This window comes from Cylas formicarius, unplaced genomic scaffold, assembly GCF_029955315.1.
Source record: "Cylas formicarius isolate icCylForm1 unplaced genomic scaffold, icCylForm1.1 PGA_scaffold_1__22_contigs__length_36826433, whole genome shotgun sequence".
Taxonomy (NCBI): domain Eukaryota; kingdom Metazoa; phylum Arthropoda; class Insecta; order Coleoptera; family Brentidae; genus Cylas; species Cylas formicarius.
The window spans coordinates 17,506,464-17,525,299 of record NW_026844264.1 but is presented as its reverse complement, the minus strand read 5'-3'; the positions used below and the strand labels follow the sequence as shown (position 1 = coordinate 17,525,299).

At 32.9% G+C, this 18,836-nt stretch overlaps 1 protein-coding gene across 1 annotated transcript in view; it reads left to right on the top strand.

Moving 5' to 3' along the window:
* Positions 1-18,836, top strand: part of LOC132696547 (neuroligin-4, Y-linked) — a 482,552-nt gene that overhangs the window by 333,052 nt on the left and 130,664 nt on the right. The window contains exon 2 of the mRNA XM_060661434.1: positions 17,779-17,940. Coding sequence (XP_060517417.1) covers positions 17,779-17,940 — 162 coding nt within the window. The remainder of the gene's footprint in view (positions 1-17,778; positions 17,941-18,836) is intronic.

Genomic DNA, 18,836 nt, shown 5'->3' with positions numbered 1-18,836 from the left:
TATGAACCACTTATACCTTAAAGTAGCAAAAGGCATACCTATTTTTAAATCTAAAAAAATATTCGCACACCATCAATTTTAAATCATTTATCTAAAATATTACAATATTCCAGTAGGGCTGTACGCTTCCAAAAATTGTGTGCCAATATTCAAAAGGAGGAAGAGACCTGTGCTGGGTACATTGACTATGTCAAGAATTTTTATAAAAGCTTGGAAGGTGAAAAGTCACAGAACACAATATGTCGCTAGTAATAACCAACAGTCGGAAGCGAGCGATGTTGCGTCGCGTGCATCCCACGGTTCTCCCCAACTCGATCCATTGCTCGTTAAAATCTTTCTATTCGATATTCTTAAGTGCTTTGATATACAGTATATGGGGCCCATATAAGCATTATGTTAATGTTCACTCCCATTAGCTGTCAACAGTCTCCAGAGACTGTATATCATTTAAAGCATAATACATTGTCCTATGCTCCAATAAAAAGTTAATACGGAGAGTTTTTGTTATCACCATAAAGATTGCCTTGATTATCACTGCCCCAAATAACGACGCAAGGAGGCGCTAATAATTCAATTCCTAACTAAACATAGCGTATAGCGACCTATTTCAAAGTAACACAATATAAATTCATTTATCGGTTTGCTTCGTATAAAATAGACGATGCCCCCGACGATGCCCGTACCTTTGTAATTAATTTCGCCAATCCTTTGGGAACATCATTTTGTAAAGGGTTTACAAAATCTGCAGTTAGCAACTGCCGAGCAAATTGGTAGACGAAAGTTAAAATTGAACCGCTTGCGAAGGAAACTTGAACTAACTTTTTAAATTTGCTCGCTAAAATCGTTAAATGTCACAATAATTTTAAACTGCTTATAACATGAATCAATCGTAAAGATTTAATTAACTTAAATGCGACGAGACTACTTTTGGGCCCAGTTCAATAATCATTATCATCATTCATTTCATTAACCATCTCAATTGTAATTCCAAAGTTACCGAGTTTATACGACTCATTTTAAAAGATTTTTTTCAGAAAAAAATAAGCAAACCTTTATAAGCTGTCTACAAGAACAAAAGTGGGAGGATGTAATTATGACATAAATGGATGATGTCAATCAAGAGTGGAACTCTTTTATGAATCTTTTCTTTACACTGTTTGATCAATGCTTTCCTAAAAAAACAATAAGAAACACTAGTGGTGGAAAATCATATAAAGATAATGATGAGATTAGAGAATGTAAACGAAAACTAGATATCTTGTTAGTTTTGGCTAGACAGAGTGCTCGATATAAACAGGAATATCGATTTGTTAAGCGAAAATATGATAATCTTTTGAAAACTGAACGATCTCAGGCATATGACATTAAGCTAAAGCTTTCTGATAATAAAACCAAATGCATGTGGTCAATATGCAATGAGATTTTGGGAAGAAACAGTTTAGGGGCTGACATTGGTATGAGTGGGGATCCTAATCAAATGTCAAATGATTTTAATGAATATATGTTGAACGTTGTACCTGAATAAAACACCCCTAATTCACAGTCCATGTTTTTAACACCGGTAACACCAGGTGAAATCTGTCATTTTGCTGGACAAATTAAAAATAAACATAGTAGTGCAATAGACGAGATTCCAACCAGTATAATAAAAATTTCTGTCCCGTATGTTAGTAAAGTGTTGTGTCTTTTGATAAATGAATTTTTTGAAAATAGCGTTTTCCCAGACCAACTTAAGACAGCTTCAATAAAACCGCTCTATAAAAAGGGAGATCCAGAAATAATTACCAATTATAGACGAATTAGCCTATTGCCCGGGTTTTATAAAATATTTGAGATGGCTATTTGAAAAAGACTCTTAGAGTTTTTTAATAAATATAAAATGTTCAACAACCATCAACATGGTTATGTAGCTAATAAATCAACAGAAACCGCTATATTTCAGTTTATAAAAACAATTTTAAAACACTTGGAGGGCGAAAGAATAGCTTTAGGTACGTGCTTAGATCTTTCTAGAGCATACGACTGTATAGACAGGGAGTTATTGCTCAAAAAGTTGGATCTATACGGTGTAAGAGGTAATGTTCTAAAATTGTTTGAATCATACTTAATAGGAAAGAAACAACAACTAAGAAAAACCCAAAATTGCACTAGTTATTTTTCCGATATTAAGGAAAATAGTCTGGGCATAGCACAAGGTAGTATTCTTGGTCCAATTTTATTTACCATTTTTGTGAATGACTTGTATTTCGTAACACAGTCAGAAGAAGAGAATATAATATGCTATGCGGATGATACCAACCTGATTGTAGGTGGAAATAATCTCACTGAGGTTAGTAATAAAGGCAACGATATTTTTACAAGGGCTTATGACTGGTTTCTATTAAATAAATTGATATTAAACAAAGAGAAAACGAATTTAATTATGTTTAGAACTAAATTATGTAGAGTTGAAATACCATTAGGAATAGGGATAGGTAAAGAAAATATTAGTATTGTAAATAGCACTAAATTCTTAGGTTTACAAATTGACGAATTTCTTGATTGGTCTGAACATATTGATTATCTGCTAAATAAATTAAATTCAATTTGTTATGGAATTAGAGTCGTTGCAAATTATATGAATAAGGAAGCTTTAAAAATTATGTACTTTGAAAACTTTCCGTCGCCCATGAAGTAGTGGTCAACTACAGAGAAATTTAGTGGTTCAAAAGAGCACTGCTAAACAATGCAATTTAGAGAGAGCTGTAGAGGGGTGTTCAAGGCTGAAGGTATTTTTACTGTATATGCTTTATATATTTATGAAGCATTGATATTCTTTTTTAAAAATCGAAAGGACTTCTAACTAAAGATATTTACCAGAACCCTAAATGTAAATTAGCCTATTCACCGTTTAACCTTAACGGAAAGGAGTCCTTATTACATGTGCCTGAGATTGTATAATAAATTACCAAATGAGGTAAAAACAATTGCCAATCTAAAAGTCTTTAAATACACAATAAAAAAGTTATTGATAGAGTTAGAACCTTACTCCATAGAAGATTTTTTCTGTAATATTTAAATAATTGTTTAATTAATACGATGTAATTGAAATTTGTTAGAATATCTAGTGCTTTTTTCTTTTTCGACACCGATTTCCTTTGTGTTTGGTATATTATTTTTAGGTAATGTATTTATGACACATTGTGAAATAAAATTGATTATTATTATTATTATTATTATTATTATTATTATTATTATTATTATTATTATACAGCTGGGTGGGGTTATGCCTTTTTCACACCAAGGTTAGTGCGATTTGTGTCAAGATTGTGGCTATCACAGCGTTTGTTTTTCTGTATATAAGCGTTATAATAGCAAATTTGAAATTAACCGGCATAGCACAAGACAAATTCCTCAGCACATGTGATAATTTCAGCTTTCTGCGAGTTCAAACATGACAGCCACATTTTATTGAAGTTATGTTTTGAACAAAAAAATAAAGAAAATAATTAATCGATGGATCATTGTCGCTTGTGTAAAATGCCAAAATTTCACAACCTGCCACCCACAGTTCATATACTCTATGATTTTCTGTTTTCGGTTACTTACCGTTTTTCGAATGGCTTGATACTTATTATTCTGTCAATTATCCTTAACATATGATAAAAGATTGCCTTGCTAATGGTGCGTCTATGTCTTTCGGTGTTCCGATGAAAGGTACTAAATTTTCTGAGTCCATCGCCTTAGTTGTTTCAGTTGGTAGGCCTAAAATATCCTGTATAGTGTACTTTCCACTCTCTGATTTTCGGTCTTTGGGGATGAGATTCGAACGTACGACCAATACCAAAATAACGTGAAGGCGTTGGTTATGGTAAGCGAAAGCGAAGGTCCAATTGCTGCTCTTTGCTTGTTTGTATTTTTCATTTACGGAGCATGACGAAGTAGAAGTTACTGAAGTACTGCCAGAAGAGAAATATTTCTTTCTTCCTTCTTCCTTTTATTCTATGGTTACCTCCTTCTGCTGGAATGTTTCGATATAGAAATTGAATATGAAAAATTTCCATAATAATGATACGATTCTGAAATTGAGTAAAATATTGATATATGAGCCTGCCTTTCCCAGTATGAATTATAGTGCACTGATCAATTTTTTACTTACCAGGTAACGGCGATTATCGTGAATGTGGACGTGTTTTTGTCACAGTTTTTGGGGTACGTAGAATTCGAGACATCAACTCGATATTTACCTGAGGACGAGTTTCTTTTCAGAAACCTCGTTTTTAGACGGGCTAAGAATTATCGATTTTGTTGTTCTTTATAAGTCTGGAGATATCTAACAATATATTTGTAAATAATACGTGGTTTACCCATGATGCTGACTTCCGCACCAGGAACGTAGTATTCTGAATTGTTGTGAACTCTATTTTGGCTTGGTAAAAGAAAGAAAAGACTTAAAGAATTTCCAGTGTCTTATATTTTTTATTTTTTTCTGCGAGAGAGAGAGAGAAATCTTTTTTCGTATTTTTACTGAAACATTTTATACGTATTTATATGTTTTCATATCTAAAAATTTATCTTTACTTATCCTGGGTAAACCGGTTTTATTCGGTTTCATTTCCGGGACGTCTAGTAAAAAATCGTATAAATCGCTTTTAATTCCGACTCCCTTGCCGCAATTAATGGCTTTATGCAATCCGTCTAAAATACGAACATATTGCCTGCCTCGCGTAAAGATAAAACCGAACGATATGCACCGATTTAATTTCGTAATTAAACATGAGGGGTTACTAGTTTTCGCGTCTTCCGTTGCAATTCACAGTAGAATTATCGAAACAAAAAGAGAAGGCAAGAAAATTTGACATTAATCTTGGGAATGCCGCTAGACTGAATTATTCTCCGCTACAGGGAGGATTTTGCCTGTTATAAATTGCCCAAAAGGTTCTTCTTTTGCGATTTCTCGCATCGAAGCGTAATGTTTTCCTGTGGTGCCTCGAGGCTTGGTTAATATTTACGGTATTTTTCCTTTGTAAAAATTAATATTTTTTTTCTTTTAAGGCTTATCAAAATTAGGACAAACCAGTGTTATCAATCAGAAAGTTTTAACGTCGTTGAAATTACACCTGGTGCAAACCAACTATAACAACCAACCAGATAATCAAAGAACCCTTAAAGTAGGGTCAAGGTGGCAACAATGGATCAACTTTTGTTTGACACGCTGTAGCAAAAAAGTTATGAAAGTTATAACTTTTCATTTTATTTTCAACAAACTATGGCTCCACTACTTTAATTACCCACGATTTCTTTTTGACATAATAGGTTGGTTGCATCATGACGACCATTTTTTTTTTAAGTTTGCAAATGATCCATTGTGTACTAAGGTTAGGGTACAATGGCTCACCCCTAAGTAAACAATGGATCACAAGTATTAAAAAATGGACATACTAAAATGGATATAATTTTTTATTTATATTTATAAAAATAAAACAAATTCAGGTATATCAGTAATTGGTTGACAAATCCCTTATTCGCTAGATTATAATTAGCAACTATATTTTGAGACTAGGTACTAATAAGTCAAGTACGAATAGGTAAATGATAACTCACTCTTTTAGTAATAACTAAACACATATCACTTTGGTAACGACTAAACTTGAACAAAACATAAATGACAGCTTCTTGATTCTCTAGGTCATAACCAGTAACTAAACTATCTGACCTAAGGACTAGAAAAAAAGAACACAACGAAACTTAAATTAAAATTGAAAATATTGTTGATTTCTTACATCTAGGCAGAATAACAATCGACATAAACATAACTTCTGATATTAGAGATCATAGTAATAAACAAACAAACAGAATTAAAAAATGACTTAATTAACGCTGAGGGCAGATAAATCTAGTGGGAAACTATAGAAAGACTGCTGTCTTGAGGTACTGCCACTACAAATTGGCTTTGGTAATATCAATTTGACGTCATCTTCTTTCACGAAAGATATGTCAGGCACATTGGGAACTCGAAATTTATTTATTTATTTATGTGCCCTGTGCTTTTGACTTAAAATAATACCGTCTTAATGTTGTAAACGGAATTCCAGTCGTTCCAGACACTTTGCGGAGGCTATCACCCATTTCAATTCTTAATAAAGCTGCCTTCATACTAGCTGCGGTAGTGTTCCCTCTTGTTCGCGGCCTTTCTGGACGTGGCATTCTGGAAACAAACACTGCGTAAAAAAAAAAACATCTAAAACTCTAAAATTAATTTACGACCAACTCTCATTCTATTGGGTACACAATGGATCATGATCCATTGTGTACTTACGAAGACTGAGCCATTGTGTACTGGGACGCCATTAATATTTAAAAATTGTACCCTGTACATACTAATCAAAAGTTTCTGCAGGAAAATAAGCCTAATTAAGTACATTTTAAGGCACGTATACCAGCACTAAGTTATAGATATGAAAATACATGATAGAAAGGTTCAAGTCTTACCTTCTAATTCGTATTTTTGCAACCAAGAACCAAAAACAATGATCAGCACAAATCAGCCTGGCCAACGACGCACACCAAATAGTTCGAACGAGTTCCGTTGCCGAATAGAAGTAACGAGTGAGAGAGAAAGCAGATATCTCTGTCCCTTTGGCAGGAATAGCGTGTGATCCATTGTGCACGCCCTAACCATTGTTGCCACCTTGACCCTACTTATATATTCATGCTGGCAGAGGGCAGGTGTGACATTCAATTATTAATAGTTTATTGTATTGTATTTATTTACAGCTAATAAATACAGGTATGATTTCCTATTTAGGATCTATAACAACTACAAATTAAACATAGAAGGCCGAGTAGGTCCTTTAGCTGTTTAGATAATGTCATTGCAAAATTTGCATACTGTAGTGGTGGATTTTTTTTCCTTTCGGAACTTAGATTTTGACAATTCCTAAATCTAACTTTTAGTTTTTGTAAGGACAATTTTATAGGTTGGTTGGTTAGTTGGTTAGGAATAGCACAAAACTTGGAACCCTCTGAACTCGTAATTTTAGTAATATTTCCTACAAACGCTGCTAAATCCAGCATAATATTTTTCAAAACACCTCTCAACTCATGTAGATTTTGAAATATTACGAATATAAAAAAAACGATTAAATGTATCTGTTCTACAAAATTATAAAGAATTAATGGAAGGATCCAAATATAAGGAAATATATAGAATATAAATATGAGTTAAGTTCTCTACTACTATTTCTAGGATAATGTTTCAATTTTAGATTAGCCTGGCTGAATACGAGCGAAAACGACTCACAACAAAAAAATAAATAACAGGAAATAAGCGATCAAAAAATTTTCCCTAATCTGGGAAGACCCGATTCTCGTAGGCACTGGTCCTTCCGAATTAATATAGTGTGAGATGGAACCATACGGTTTTCATAAAGTTCTGAATATGGCAGTTTCTCGGTCATTTTCATGTAGCTCTACATACAGTAACTCACTACTAATTGTTCTGCAACTTAGCCAGAAGACTTAAGGGATGTAAATAGTATATTATGTAACAAGTTTGATAAACGCCATTGCAGTCACGAGTTTGTTAATAGACGAGTGATTGAAGGAGTTTAATAACGTGTGTACTTTTTTTCCGACCATTAGTTTTTGGAAACATCTTTGCAAAACAGCATGAATATATGACCATCAGATTTGACAAATGTCAAAATCTTATGGATATAATGAATTACTAATAAATAATAATAAAAATTACCTAATTTCCAGAAAATAATTCCGACTAATAGAGAAAACTTTGGGTGAGACCGTAAGCGCATGAATCTATGATTCATTATCGTGCAAACATCTCAAAATTCTTTAATTTTTGGTAGTAGGTTAGAGGTAAAACAAATAATAATATAATATGAAATACATATAATAATATATACATTGTCTTGTATCTTATTGGCATTTTTAATTTCACAAAAAAGAAGCAGAGTGTTGCGAAAACCGCAACTCCATTTTAATGTTTATAAGATAAATATTATTAAGTAAATAGTAGTCTTTAATGTTAGTTTAATTCATGTGAATAAAAGATGGGAATAATCATATAAAAATATGTGTATATCAAGCCAAGTATAACCATTATATGAGATGCTTTATATCGGGTGATTAGAGGCACTTTTTTATATTTTTAATGTTAAGGTATTTTTGTTCAGTATTTTTGGCATTTCATCATAGAAAAACTGAGACCAGCACAGCGTCTATAACCTTTTCAGCAGTATTAGACTTATATCAACTTAAGTTCTGCATTTCTGCCATTTTCCATTATTGAACTAGAATGAATCGATTCGGTGCCACTCCCACAGCTGAGATTCGGACCGATAAATAAAGATCGGAAACCATTAGGATTTCGGAAACTACATGAGATATGAGGATAATTAAATTGTCGATAATTGAAATCTTTGGTTACTATACTATTGTTATACTATTTACACTATGCTCCGAATAATGAAATAATCCGTCAGTTTTTCCGAAAAATGGAAAGAAACCAGTTTACCGGTTTAAATTCGTTAAAAGCGCTCTCATTGCTCATGATGTCGTACAAACATATGTGTTATATTAGGTATGGCCAGGGTTATGACTTTGAAGTAAATAATTACAATAAATTCTTTTATTTATATGAAAACAGGTATAATAATATCTAACTTAAAAAAGTTCAGCCTCTGCATGTGTCTCTCTGCTCGTAGGTTGTGAATTAACAATAAGACAATTTTAGTATTAGTTATTCCAAAATTCCGAAAAAGTTGTTAAGTTTCCAAATAAATCAACCCTTTTTTTGACTAGTTGATTTAAAATATATTGAAATTTAAACATATTAATGTACATAAAACGAAGCAACCAAAATTTTACTTATGAATATTTCTGGGTTATTTATTTTCCGATCTTCCACTATTTCCACACTACCAAACATATTTCTTAATGTTTCTTATGCGTAGCATTGAAAATTTGATGTTGGAACATTTTGTATGCTCTTTATGGTTATCAACTTTGAATTATATTGTAATTTTTTTGCGGTTTTGCGTGAACTTTTAAATAAAGTGAAAATTATTTTTATTGAACGCGTCTCAGTCAAAAGTCAAATAGTCTCTGTCAGCATCGTGTTCGATTTCCTGCAGTCCGCCAAATAGTTATCGCTGACGGGAATACTCGAAAACCAATTTAAAACGTCGCGAGTGAATATCCGGTAGTCGGTGAACAATTATTAAAACTTACTGCCTTGACGAGTGGCTCTTTGAAATACATACGAAACGACAGAATGATTCATAATCCCGAAAGCTATTTTCCATAAAGTCCACGAAAAAGTTATTAAATTTTCCAACGCATATGCAAATGAACCTTATTAAATTATACGTTTCACGTCTTGGACAAAGGCTGTTAGAGTGACCGTTTCTATATCGGGTATCCCACGGGAATAAAATGTGTGACGGGTCGAAAGCTTTTACGCTTGTGCGGTGGATATTGTTCCTGCTCTTAAAACTTGCAAGGAATTTTTTTACTAATCTTCAATATAAAGATTTTTGATTTTCAGGGTGTTCAAAATTCGTATATATATGTCTCAGTTATATTTACTAATCTAATCTAATCTAATTTACTAAAACTGAAATTATAAGATTATTTTGTAACTTCCCATCCGTGTACGCTCTGACAGGAAACGGGCTTCAGTAATCTATAATCAGCGATTAAAAGAAACAAACTTTTGCGGAGCATATCATTTCTCAAATATAAACAAATTTTTGGAGTTGTATTAGAAATGAGGCTCTCTGAAATGGTTACTTTCTTTAAGATTGTCAATTGGCCTTTTATTTATAAAAGTTTGATCAGTTTTGTAAGTTAAGATTTTTGTTGAATGTTTCCTTTTTAATGATTTTTGCCTTCAGTTATATGCTTTTGTTTATGTTAAGAATTTACGTCTGGTCTATTATTATATGTCATTGTAATTTTACAACTTATTCAAAAGTAAAATAAGTAGCAAATAAGTAAGCTAGACAGTAAATTTTGATAACAAATTGTAGAGTAATATAAAAATTATTTGAACAAACATTTTTTTTAACACCCAAATTTATACAGGGTGTTTTCTAATTAAATATCAATAATTGAGGGACGACTTTTTAATAAGAAAGTTTTCAGAAATCAAAATATATGTTTGTAAATCTTAGAAAGTCAGCACACTTGTACAATGTAACATGATATTATTTAATGTACCACTTCTTTTTTAGATTCACCACTAATTTATCTTTAAATAAAAATTATTCTTGCAATCTCCAATCATTTCTAAAGAAATGCAATTTCTTGATTTCTTTCAATGCGATGTACGGTTTTCGATTAAAAAAATAAAAACCCCTTTTCCGCATGGTCATAATAATATCGGTAATATGAGAGCATCCTGAGAAATTAGTTTTATTTTTAAGTGAAAACCGTGCTACGGACTAAATCCAGAAATAAGACCTCAAATCTGTTCATGAATTTATGCAAATGTTTTAAATTTTTTAAGGAAATCAGTGGCGTTCCACTGACTGTCTATGAACAGATAATATTTTGGTGAATTAGGTCGCCACTGCACAGGTTAAATCGAGAACTTTTTATTGTGAAAATAAAATTACTATCTAAAATACTGTTCTTTTTACTATTACAGTTTTAATGAAATAACATCATCCTAACAACAAGATAGATAATAAATGATATTTATATTTATTTAGGTTTAAGCACTTCGTATTAGTACTTTTTGAAGTAGTGTAATAAAACAGATAGACAATTACTTAAGTAAGAAATAATCATAATGCTCTGCGTGCTGTGATATTAAAGATATTGGGAGAGATAAGATAAATCGGTGTAAAAAGAGAAATTCCATACGCCCGGCACTGGTGTATTTTAGAAAAATAACTAAATAATTACTCATTTCCACCCTAGACATTGTTTTTATTCTTTTTTATTCGTTTTTTTATCTGAATATCAGGTGGTACTTTTACAGCATAAATATTTCGTTGATGGGAACAGAATGATGGAATGCTGGAAAATTTACAGGCTTATAAAACAATAAAAGAACTCACTCAAATTGCTATTATAGAAAAAAATTCTGGAGCTTAAATAACGTTGCTAATTATTTAATTTAAAAGTTATAAAATTATTTTATTTTTTTGACCAGTTCACCCTTCAGTAAGAAACTACATCGGCTCAGAAAAAAACACCAAAAAGTTTAAGGATTGTAGCGAGGAAAAGACAGCAACCTAAAATTATTTAGGTAGACTACGCTACCAAAAATATTTTCACATCCATATAAATTTTTAGTTATTATCTAAAAGAAAAATTTCTGCATGAAAAATGCTAACAATTATGAAACCTCCTAATCTTTGGTAAATTTTAGTGCAGACTTGTTTCTGTAATGGATCTATGTAATTTTTAAGTTTCGGACTATTAAATGTGAAAAACTGTTTTCAATTTTTTTACTTATTTTGAAAACAAGACAGAGCAACAATTTACATTCCTCTTTCTGCAAGCTACTTTCCGAAAAACCCATTTAGTTGTAAACTAGTCTATTTGTCGTGTAACATTTGGGGCCTTACTTTCAACGTCAAATAAAGGCCCAGAGATACCCTTACATTCATGAGAATTCTCACCAACTGAAAAACCAATTTCTCATTTACAGCATATTGATAAAAAAAGGCTTTCTAAAACAAAAGTGATTCGCCTGTGAACATTCTGCTCGATCGAGCTGCTTGTTATGTTCGCAATTTTGGCAGGTTCTAAAGCTCAAAGACCTAATAACACAAAATCTACTTTACATATTCCTAAAATCAGCCTTGCTAATGAGGCAGACCCCCTCCGAGCCGGGTCATTTACTTGAAACAGGTTACCTTAAAGGATTACTTTGGGATATACTAAGATTGGGAAGCACATGCAGCGATAGGTCACGTATTATTAGTTGGGGTCTATTCAGAAAGGCAAATTTTTCGCCAATAAAATTGAACATTCCACTTCCATCATTTTAATGGCCACATTGATATTTAATAACATTTTACGAAATAGATTTGTTGACACATGAAACAAACCGAACAAAAGTCGTTAATTACGAGTGAAATTGGATGAATGCCTTTATTTACAAAATTAATATAATATTGTGTGCTGTTGCGTTTAGTAGCATCGAATAATATTGTTTAGTACGATGAGAACGCAATACAAATGGTGTTTTAATGGAAATTTGAACTTCATTCGAGAATATTTTATGTATCATTTAAATAAATATCGATTAGAAGGTTCGACATGGTCGAAAATACTAGCGTAATCGTATAAACTAAAGAAGCCGTCTACATATACATGTTTTTGTTGCGGGTTGGTAGGTGATCGAGACCGAATACTGCTTAAATTCTCGCTTTCCCTAAATACGAGGTGTGTTCAAAAAGTATCGCGAATTTTAAATTTTCGCGGGTTACGTATATTCGAATTTCGAATTTTTTGTGGCGTTATGTTGGTACTCATGTCTCTCATTTATGCCGACAAGCTCGGCCATTTTGAATGTTCATTTAATTGTTGACAGCTGCTTTGCTTGCACGTGTTTTGGATCGTCTTCGATTTTTACCTATTCAAAAAAATGGATCAAAGAACATGTATCAAATTTTGTGTGAAAAACGAAATTAAGTGCGCGGATGCATTCCGAATGTTGACTGTGGCATACGGAGAAGCTACCTTGGAACGAAGCAACGTTTATCGGTGGTACAATATGTTCTCAGAAGGCCGAGAAGATGTGGACGACAAAGAGCGTGCCGGACGCTCAACAACAGTTGCTGAGGACCTAAACATATCGATTAGCTCGTACCATTCGATTTTTATCAATGACTTGGGCATGAGACGGGTCGCCGCGAAATTCGTACCAAAATTGTGACCAAAAACAGCATCGCTTGAACATTGCTAATGAGATGTTAAACTCCGTCCGCGACGACCCAAATTTGCTCCAGAGGGTCATAACTTGTGACGAATCGTGGGTTTATGGTTATGACGTGGAAACCAAAGCTCAATCATCTCAATGGAAGCTGCCGCACGAACCAACACCGAAAAAAGCGCGCCAAGTTCGGTCGAATGTGAAAGTTTTGCTGACAGTTTTCTTCGATTGTAGGGGCGTGGTGCATCATGAGTTCTTGCCACAGGGAAGAACGGTCAATAAGGATAATTACCTGCAAGTTATGCGCAATTTGCGCGAAGCAATCCGCCAGAAACGCCCGGATTTGTGGAAGAACAAAAATTGGCTTTTGCACCACGATAACGCCCCTGCTCACACATCGTTGCTTGTGCGCGACTTTTTGGCCAAAAACAACACACTAATGATGCCGCAGCCACCGTATTCCCCAGATCTGGCCCCCTGTGACTTTTTCTTGTTCCCTAAACTGAAGAGGCCCATGAAAGGGCTACGTTACACTTCTCTTGACGAGATAAAGACGGCATCGAAGGAGGAGCTGAAGAAGATAAAAAAAAAATGATTTTTTGAAGTGCTTCGAAGATTGGAAAAACCGTTGGCACAAGTGTATAATATCTCATGGGGATTACTTTGAAGGGGACAAAATAGATATTCATGAATAAATAAATAATTTTTGAAAAAACACAAAATTCGCGATACTTTTTGAACACACACACCTCGTATGTTATCTGTAGGTAGTAATTTTTGCCTGTGCCCAGATACAGAGGTGTCTTCAGGATAAATTATTTTCATTGTACAGAACCGTCTCGAAATTACGCAGCGCATCGAACTTATATTTTTTCCGATTGGATTAATCTAATCTAATACCTTCATAAAAAATACAACGTTCCTTTCCACCACATGAAAGAACGTAATCCATTAAAATAAAATCTAAATATGCCAGTCTGGTGAGGAATAATAATACAGACCCGTACTTATATTTTTCAATCCTCAGTCTGAAATAATATGGGAAAATTGATGGGAAATACATGCTAAATTCTTTATTTTTTTTATGTAAATTCTGTATACTTCTTCATATTGAAGTCAAAGTCTCCGACTTTTCAATATTCGCGGTTGGAAAAAAATAAATAAATAATATTTTCCATTATACTTGCAAAAACCTGCAAACCCTATATATTTACCATACCATATAAATACCATATTTTGCTTATTGCTTCAACTTCAACTTATGGCCAACTGAGACTATTTAACACAAGAGAGAGAAGAGAGAAGTACTATTAGAGATTAAAAAAAAAAATTGGCAACGAACACTTGTTCATGAGTACTTAGAATCCAACTATACCAATTTTTATAATGTTTCAATACACGGTGTTTGAAATAACGTTTTCACGCCGCTTAAGGCTGTACGTCGTTGTAAAATCTTTGATTACGGTTTGATTTTTTTTTTGTTGGATAGATCTCTCAAAAGCGCACTAAAACCTTATGTTTCTTATTACATCAACCTGAAGTCATGACGAACTAGGACTAACTTTTGATATCAAAAATAGAGAAGGGCTATTAGGGATTTCTTTAAGAATAAGGTGTTAACGAATCCTTATTCAGGACTACTTAAAACCTAACTCTACTAATTTCGATGAAGTTCGAATACAGGGTGCTCGCTTAAGCATTACTCCTGTATAAATGTTTGTTTATGGCTCAATTTTGATATACATTTTTTGTTGGATATATTTCACTGAAAGACACTAACGATTTTTCTAAAATTAAGTATCTATGATTAGAGGGATATAGAAATGAACTAACAAGACCTTACAACGCTGTATTTTTTAATTTAAAAGGATTTTTAATTCTCATCCATTAATAAATATAACAGACACATCAAAATTGTAAAACTAATTTTCCCATGGAGAAGCGAATATTCGACAGTCAAATTGACTCGCTAATTTATACTTTATTAATGCTGTTATTTCAAGATGATACTGAAAAATGAAAAGCCTTTTTTATCATTATTTTTGAAATTTGTGTAATTAAAGTTTGTTAGATCTTAAAATCACATATAAAATAATCGTTATTTACAAGGTTTACAATATTTATTTTTTAAAACATTAAAAAAACTTTGGCCATTGGTCTAGTTACTTTTAGGTAGTGCGGAACACGAATCTGTTAGCAGTTTCAATTTGAAAAGAACCGTTTCATTTATCTTTACTAAATTGAGCCATAAACAAATATTCTACGGGAGTAATGTTTAACCAAACTTCATGGAAATTAGTATAGTTAGGTTTTATGGAGTCCTGAATAAGAATTCCTTTACCCTTTTTACTTAAAGAAATCCCTAACAGCTGTTTGACATTAAACAAAACAAGGTTTTTGTTCATTTTTCAGGGATCTATACAACATAAAGAAATGATCAAAATCAATAGATAAACAAAGATTTCGCAAGGGTGTATGGTCCTTCAGTGGGACACATTGTACACCGTAACATTTAAGGTAGGACCGAAACGACTGACATTTTTCTAAAGTTTACCTTTACTTTGAATATTGGTAAATTTGGAATTATGTACTCAGGGAGGGACTCAGTAAAGAGTACAATTTTTTCAAGGATTGACAGGAGTTCTAAATTATTCTGCATTAATCTAAATGGTAGTATAGCATCCGAGTATAGAAACGGACGCCAAAAGTGTACATCTTTTAATAAATTAGTTATTTAATTTATGGCCGCTTCAAAAACACAAATCGAACCAAAACGCCCTAAAGAAATGATCTTTAACATAGTTCGCGAGTATCGGCATAGCTATATGTCTATATAGCTATGCGTTATTGTTAAGAATGTCGTTATTATAGACAATGGCGAAGACAAAAAATAATAGACGACGCTTGATTTGCCTAGAACGAAATGCGGCGTCCTAACTAGGTCAATTTTAACGCTTGAAGGCCCGATAATCGGACAATCGGTTTATCCTTCAAAGAAAATCTATTAACATGGTGTTGTAACCAACTGACTTAATTTTGCTACTAAGACATATGGTTAGTGAGGATGCATTTTTTTAAGTTCGGAATTATGGTATTTAGTAGATAAGGGTATGAAGTTTTCTGCTTTAGTTTTTAACACAAAATAATCAACTTTTTATTAAATAGATTGAGCAATAGCACACAAATTAGTGCTGCTCTCAAGATAAGAACTTCCTTCCCTGACTAATTTTCTGAAAGCAAAACGTATGTTAATTTAATAAGTAATCATTGTAAGATATTTAATAAATAATTGCAGTATTTGGATAAACGTCCTTATTCTAATATTACTTACTGTGAGTTACATAAATTTTAAAAAAAGTATTTTTTCAAATTAACATTATCTTTTCAATGCAATAATGGCACATTTTTTTGTTTTATCAGATTTACAATATATTTTGAATATTTTAGAAACTTAAATTGGTTGCCATACAAAATTCCATTCTTAGGCGATTTTGTACATCTTATTTTGCATAAATATAAATATTGGTTTATTTAAAAATTCAATAAATCATTGAATACTAAACTGTGAGGATGTTTTCTAAAATTACTCAATAGAACTAGATCGCCAACACCCTAACCACGTGTACTGTTTCTAAAAAAAAGCAAGTGCTTAAAACACAATAAATTTCTAATTATAAAACAAATTTAGTACGCATATTTTAGCAAAAAAAAAATACAGACCTTCCCGCTATTCAGCTAGCAGCCTAATTTCTATAAATAAAATAAGCATACAATAATGCAAATATCAGCCAACTTTAAACGATCACGTTTCGCCCAAAGTTATATCAATATTTATGTTTATCCGCTACTAAGTTGTACACTAGGAATACAATAAGTTTAGTACTAGTTGAAAAGGTTTCATGCTTTTGCTTCACTGCGATGATGCAGTGGATTTGCCAGACTAATCAAAAGTTGATTGGTGCCAAACTTTTACTCTTTACTCTCTCTTGTAGAGGTTGATAAATAGCAACAAAAAATATGTTGTGCAGACTTTTTGATGTTTCCCTTTCTGCTCCATACTATGCTTACTAATGAAATTACACCGGGTCACATTCGAGTTGCAACTTTACTTTAAGGACTGCTGAAAATGTTTCCTTTTGCTTTTTCAAATGCGGTTTCTTACGAACAATTCTGGACAGACCATTGGATGTTATATTGATCTTGCATTAAAACACCCACCGGTTAGTTAGAAGCAGTCGCTTAGCAGAATAACCTGAATTGGTGAACAAGTTCAGGTTTGAGATTCTTTTAATATTTCTACTTAATCATTGTCTACCACCTTCAAGCAAACAATTTCTTTTTCGCACTAAATTTGGCGGATAAAAACAATTACCGTCTTTAGGAATTATTATTTGCACAACCGGGGATAAAACACTCGCTTCCGAGTTCTTCTAGAATCGTCATTTCCTTATAATTAATAACATAATAACAATTATTGTTTTAAAACAATTTAATTCCCTAGGACTTATTCGACCGTACACTATATAGAATTTTATATAACCCGAATTTTTTTTTATAAAAAAATTGGAGAAATTTCAATTGCTCAATGGCACATACTGTATCCGTTGTAATCAAAATTATAACTTTTTTTAAATGCTTACTAACAATAGCAGGTTATTCTTGGAATAAAAAAGTCAAACTTCATGAAAAAGCGATCGCTCACTAAACTATCAAGAGACTAACTTGTGTCTATTTTAAATGTATACGATGTACCCTAAATTGGAAGCGGTCAATACAAATTGAAGCGACATGATACAAATAACTTCAGAATACGTTGCCACAAATATTCCCAATTATACAACTCGAGAAATTTCAAATGCCGAATATAATTTGGTAATTCTTTTCAGCAGGTACGAGAGAGGGCAGCAGTCAACCCAAATATCCTGTGATTGTTTTCATCCACGGGGAAAGCTATGAATGGAATTCGGGGAACCCCTACGACGGCACCGTATTGGCGAGTTACGGCAGTGTGGTTGTGGTAACGGTAAACTACAGGCTCGGGATTTTGGGTGAGTATATTATATCGAATACCGAAGTCACGTACTGACCTCTTTATTAAATTGGAAATTCTCCGAATTTTTTACACACATATACTTGTCGAGTGCACATTCTGCCGCAATACGTAGCTTATAATGTTATATTTCGCCCAAAAGCCAAGATTTTCTTTCATTCGCCTAAATTTTGGTAATAACTTCCAGCAGTTGGTGTTAATTTCTTGAAGTTTAATTTCATATAATCAAGGAAATGAGATATGATTGGGAGTTCTTGGAGAATTGAAGTCGTGCTTGTTCACGTGACCATGGGTCTTATGAATCAACGTCCGGTATTTAAAATGTAACACACAGAAGTCAAAATTGAATAAAATGTTTCTTAAATATCAAATTTTGTCTGTTACCACGAAAACCGTAGTTTACTAATGGAATCAATTAATTACTGAATAATAATAACTTTTTCATGTTATTCTTTTATAACATGATTATTCACGCCATGGAATGTTGCAGCCAAAATGCAATTAGCCAAAAATTGTTCATGGAAATTTGTTATAAAAATCAATCATTAGGCATGATTCTGTAGAAGCACGCCACCACAAAGGCAAGCCAAAGAATTCCTCAGAGGTCAAATTTATAGCAGCTTCAAAAAGCTTCAAAAGGAAAGCCGAATAATGGTCGCTCTACTGAGAGACCACTTCTGGCTAAAGAACAAAGACGAGTCAACCAATTCTTGATTAGCCCCACTAAATTAACTGCAGACCTGCTAAGTCCTGAAAGAATGACCATTGGAATAATGGTAGGTCTCCTGACGGTAGGTCAATGTGAAGACTTATTACATATCGAGAGTGTCGTTTCATCTGCTGAGCTTAACCAAACCAGAGGCTAGGAAGATAACCAAGGAGCCGTTATCGAAT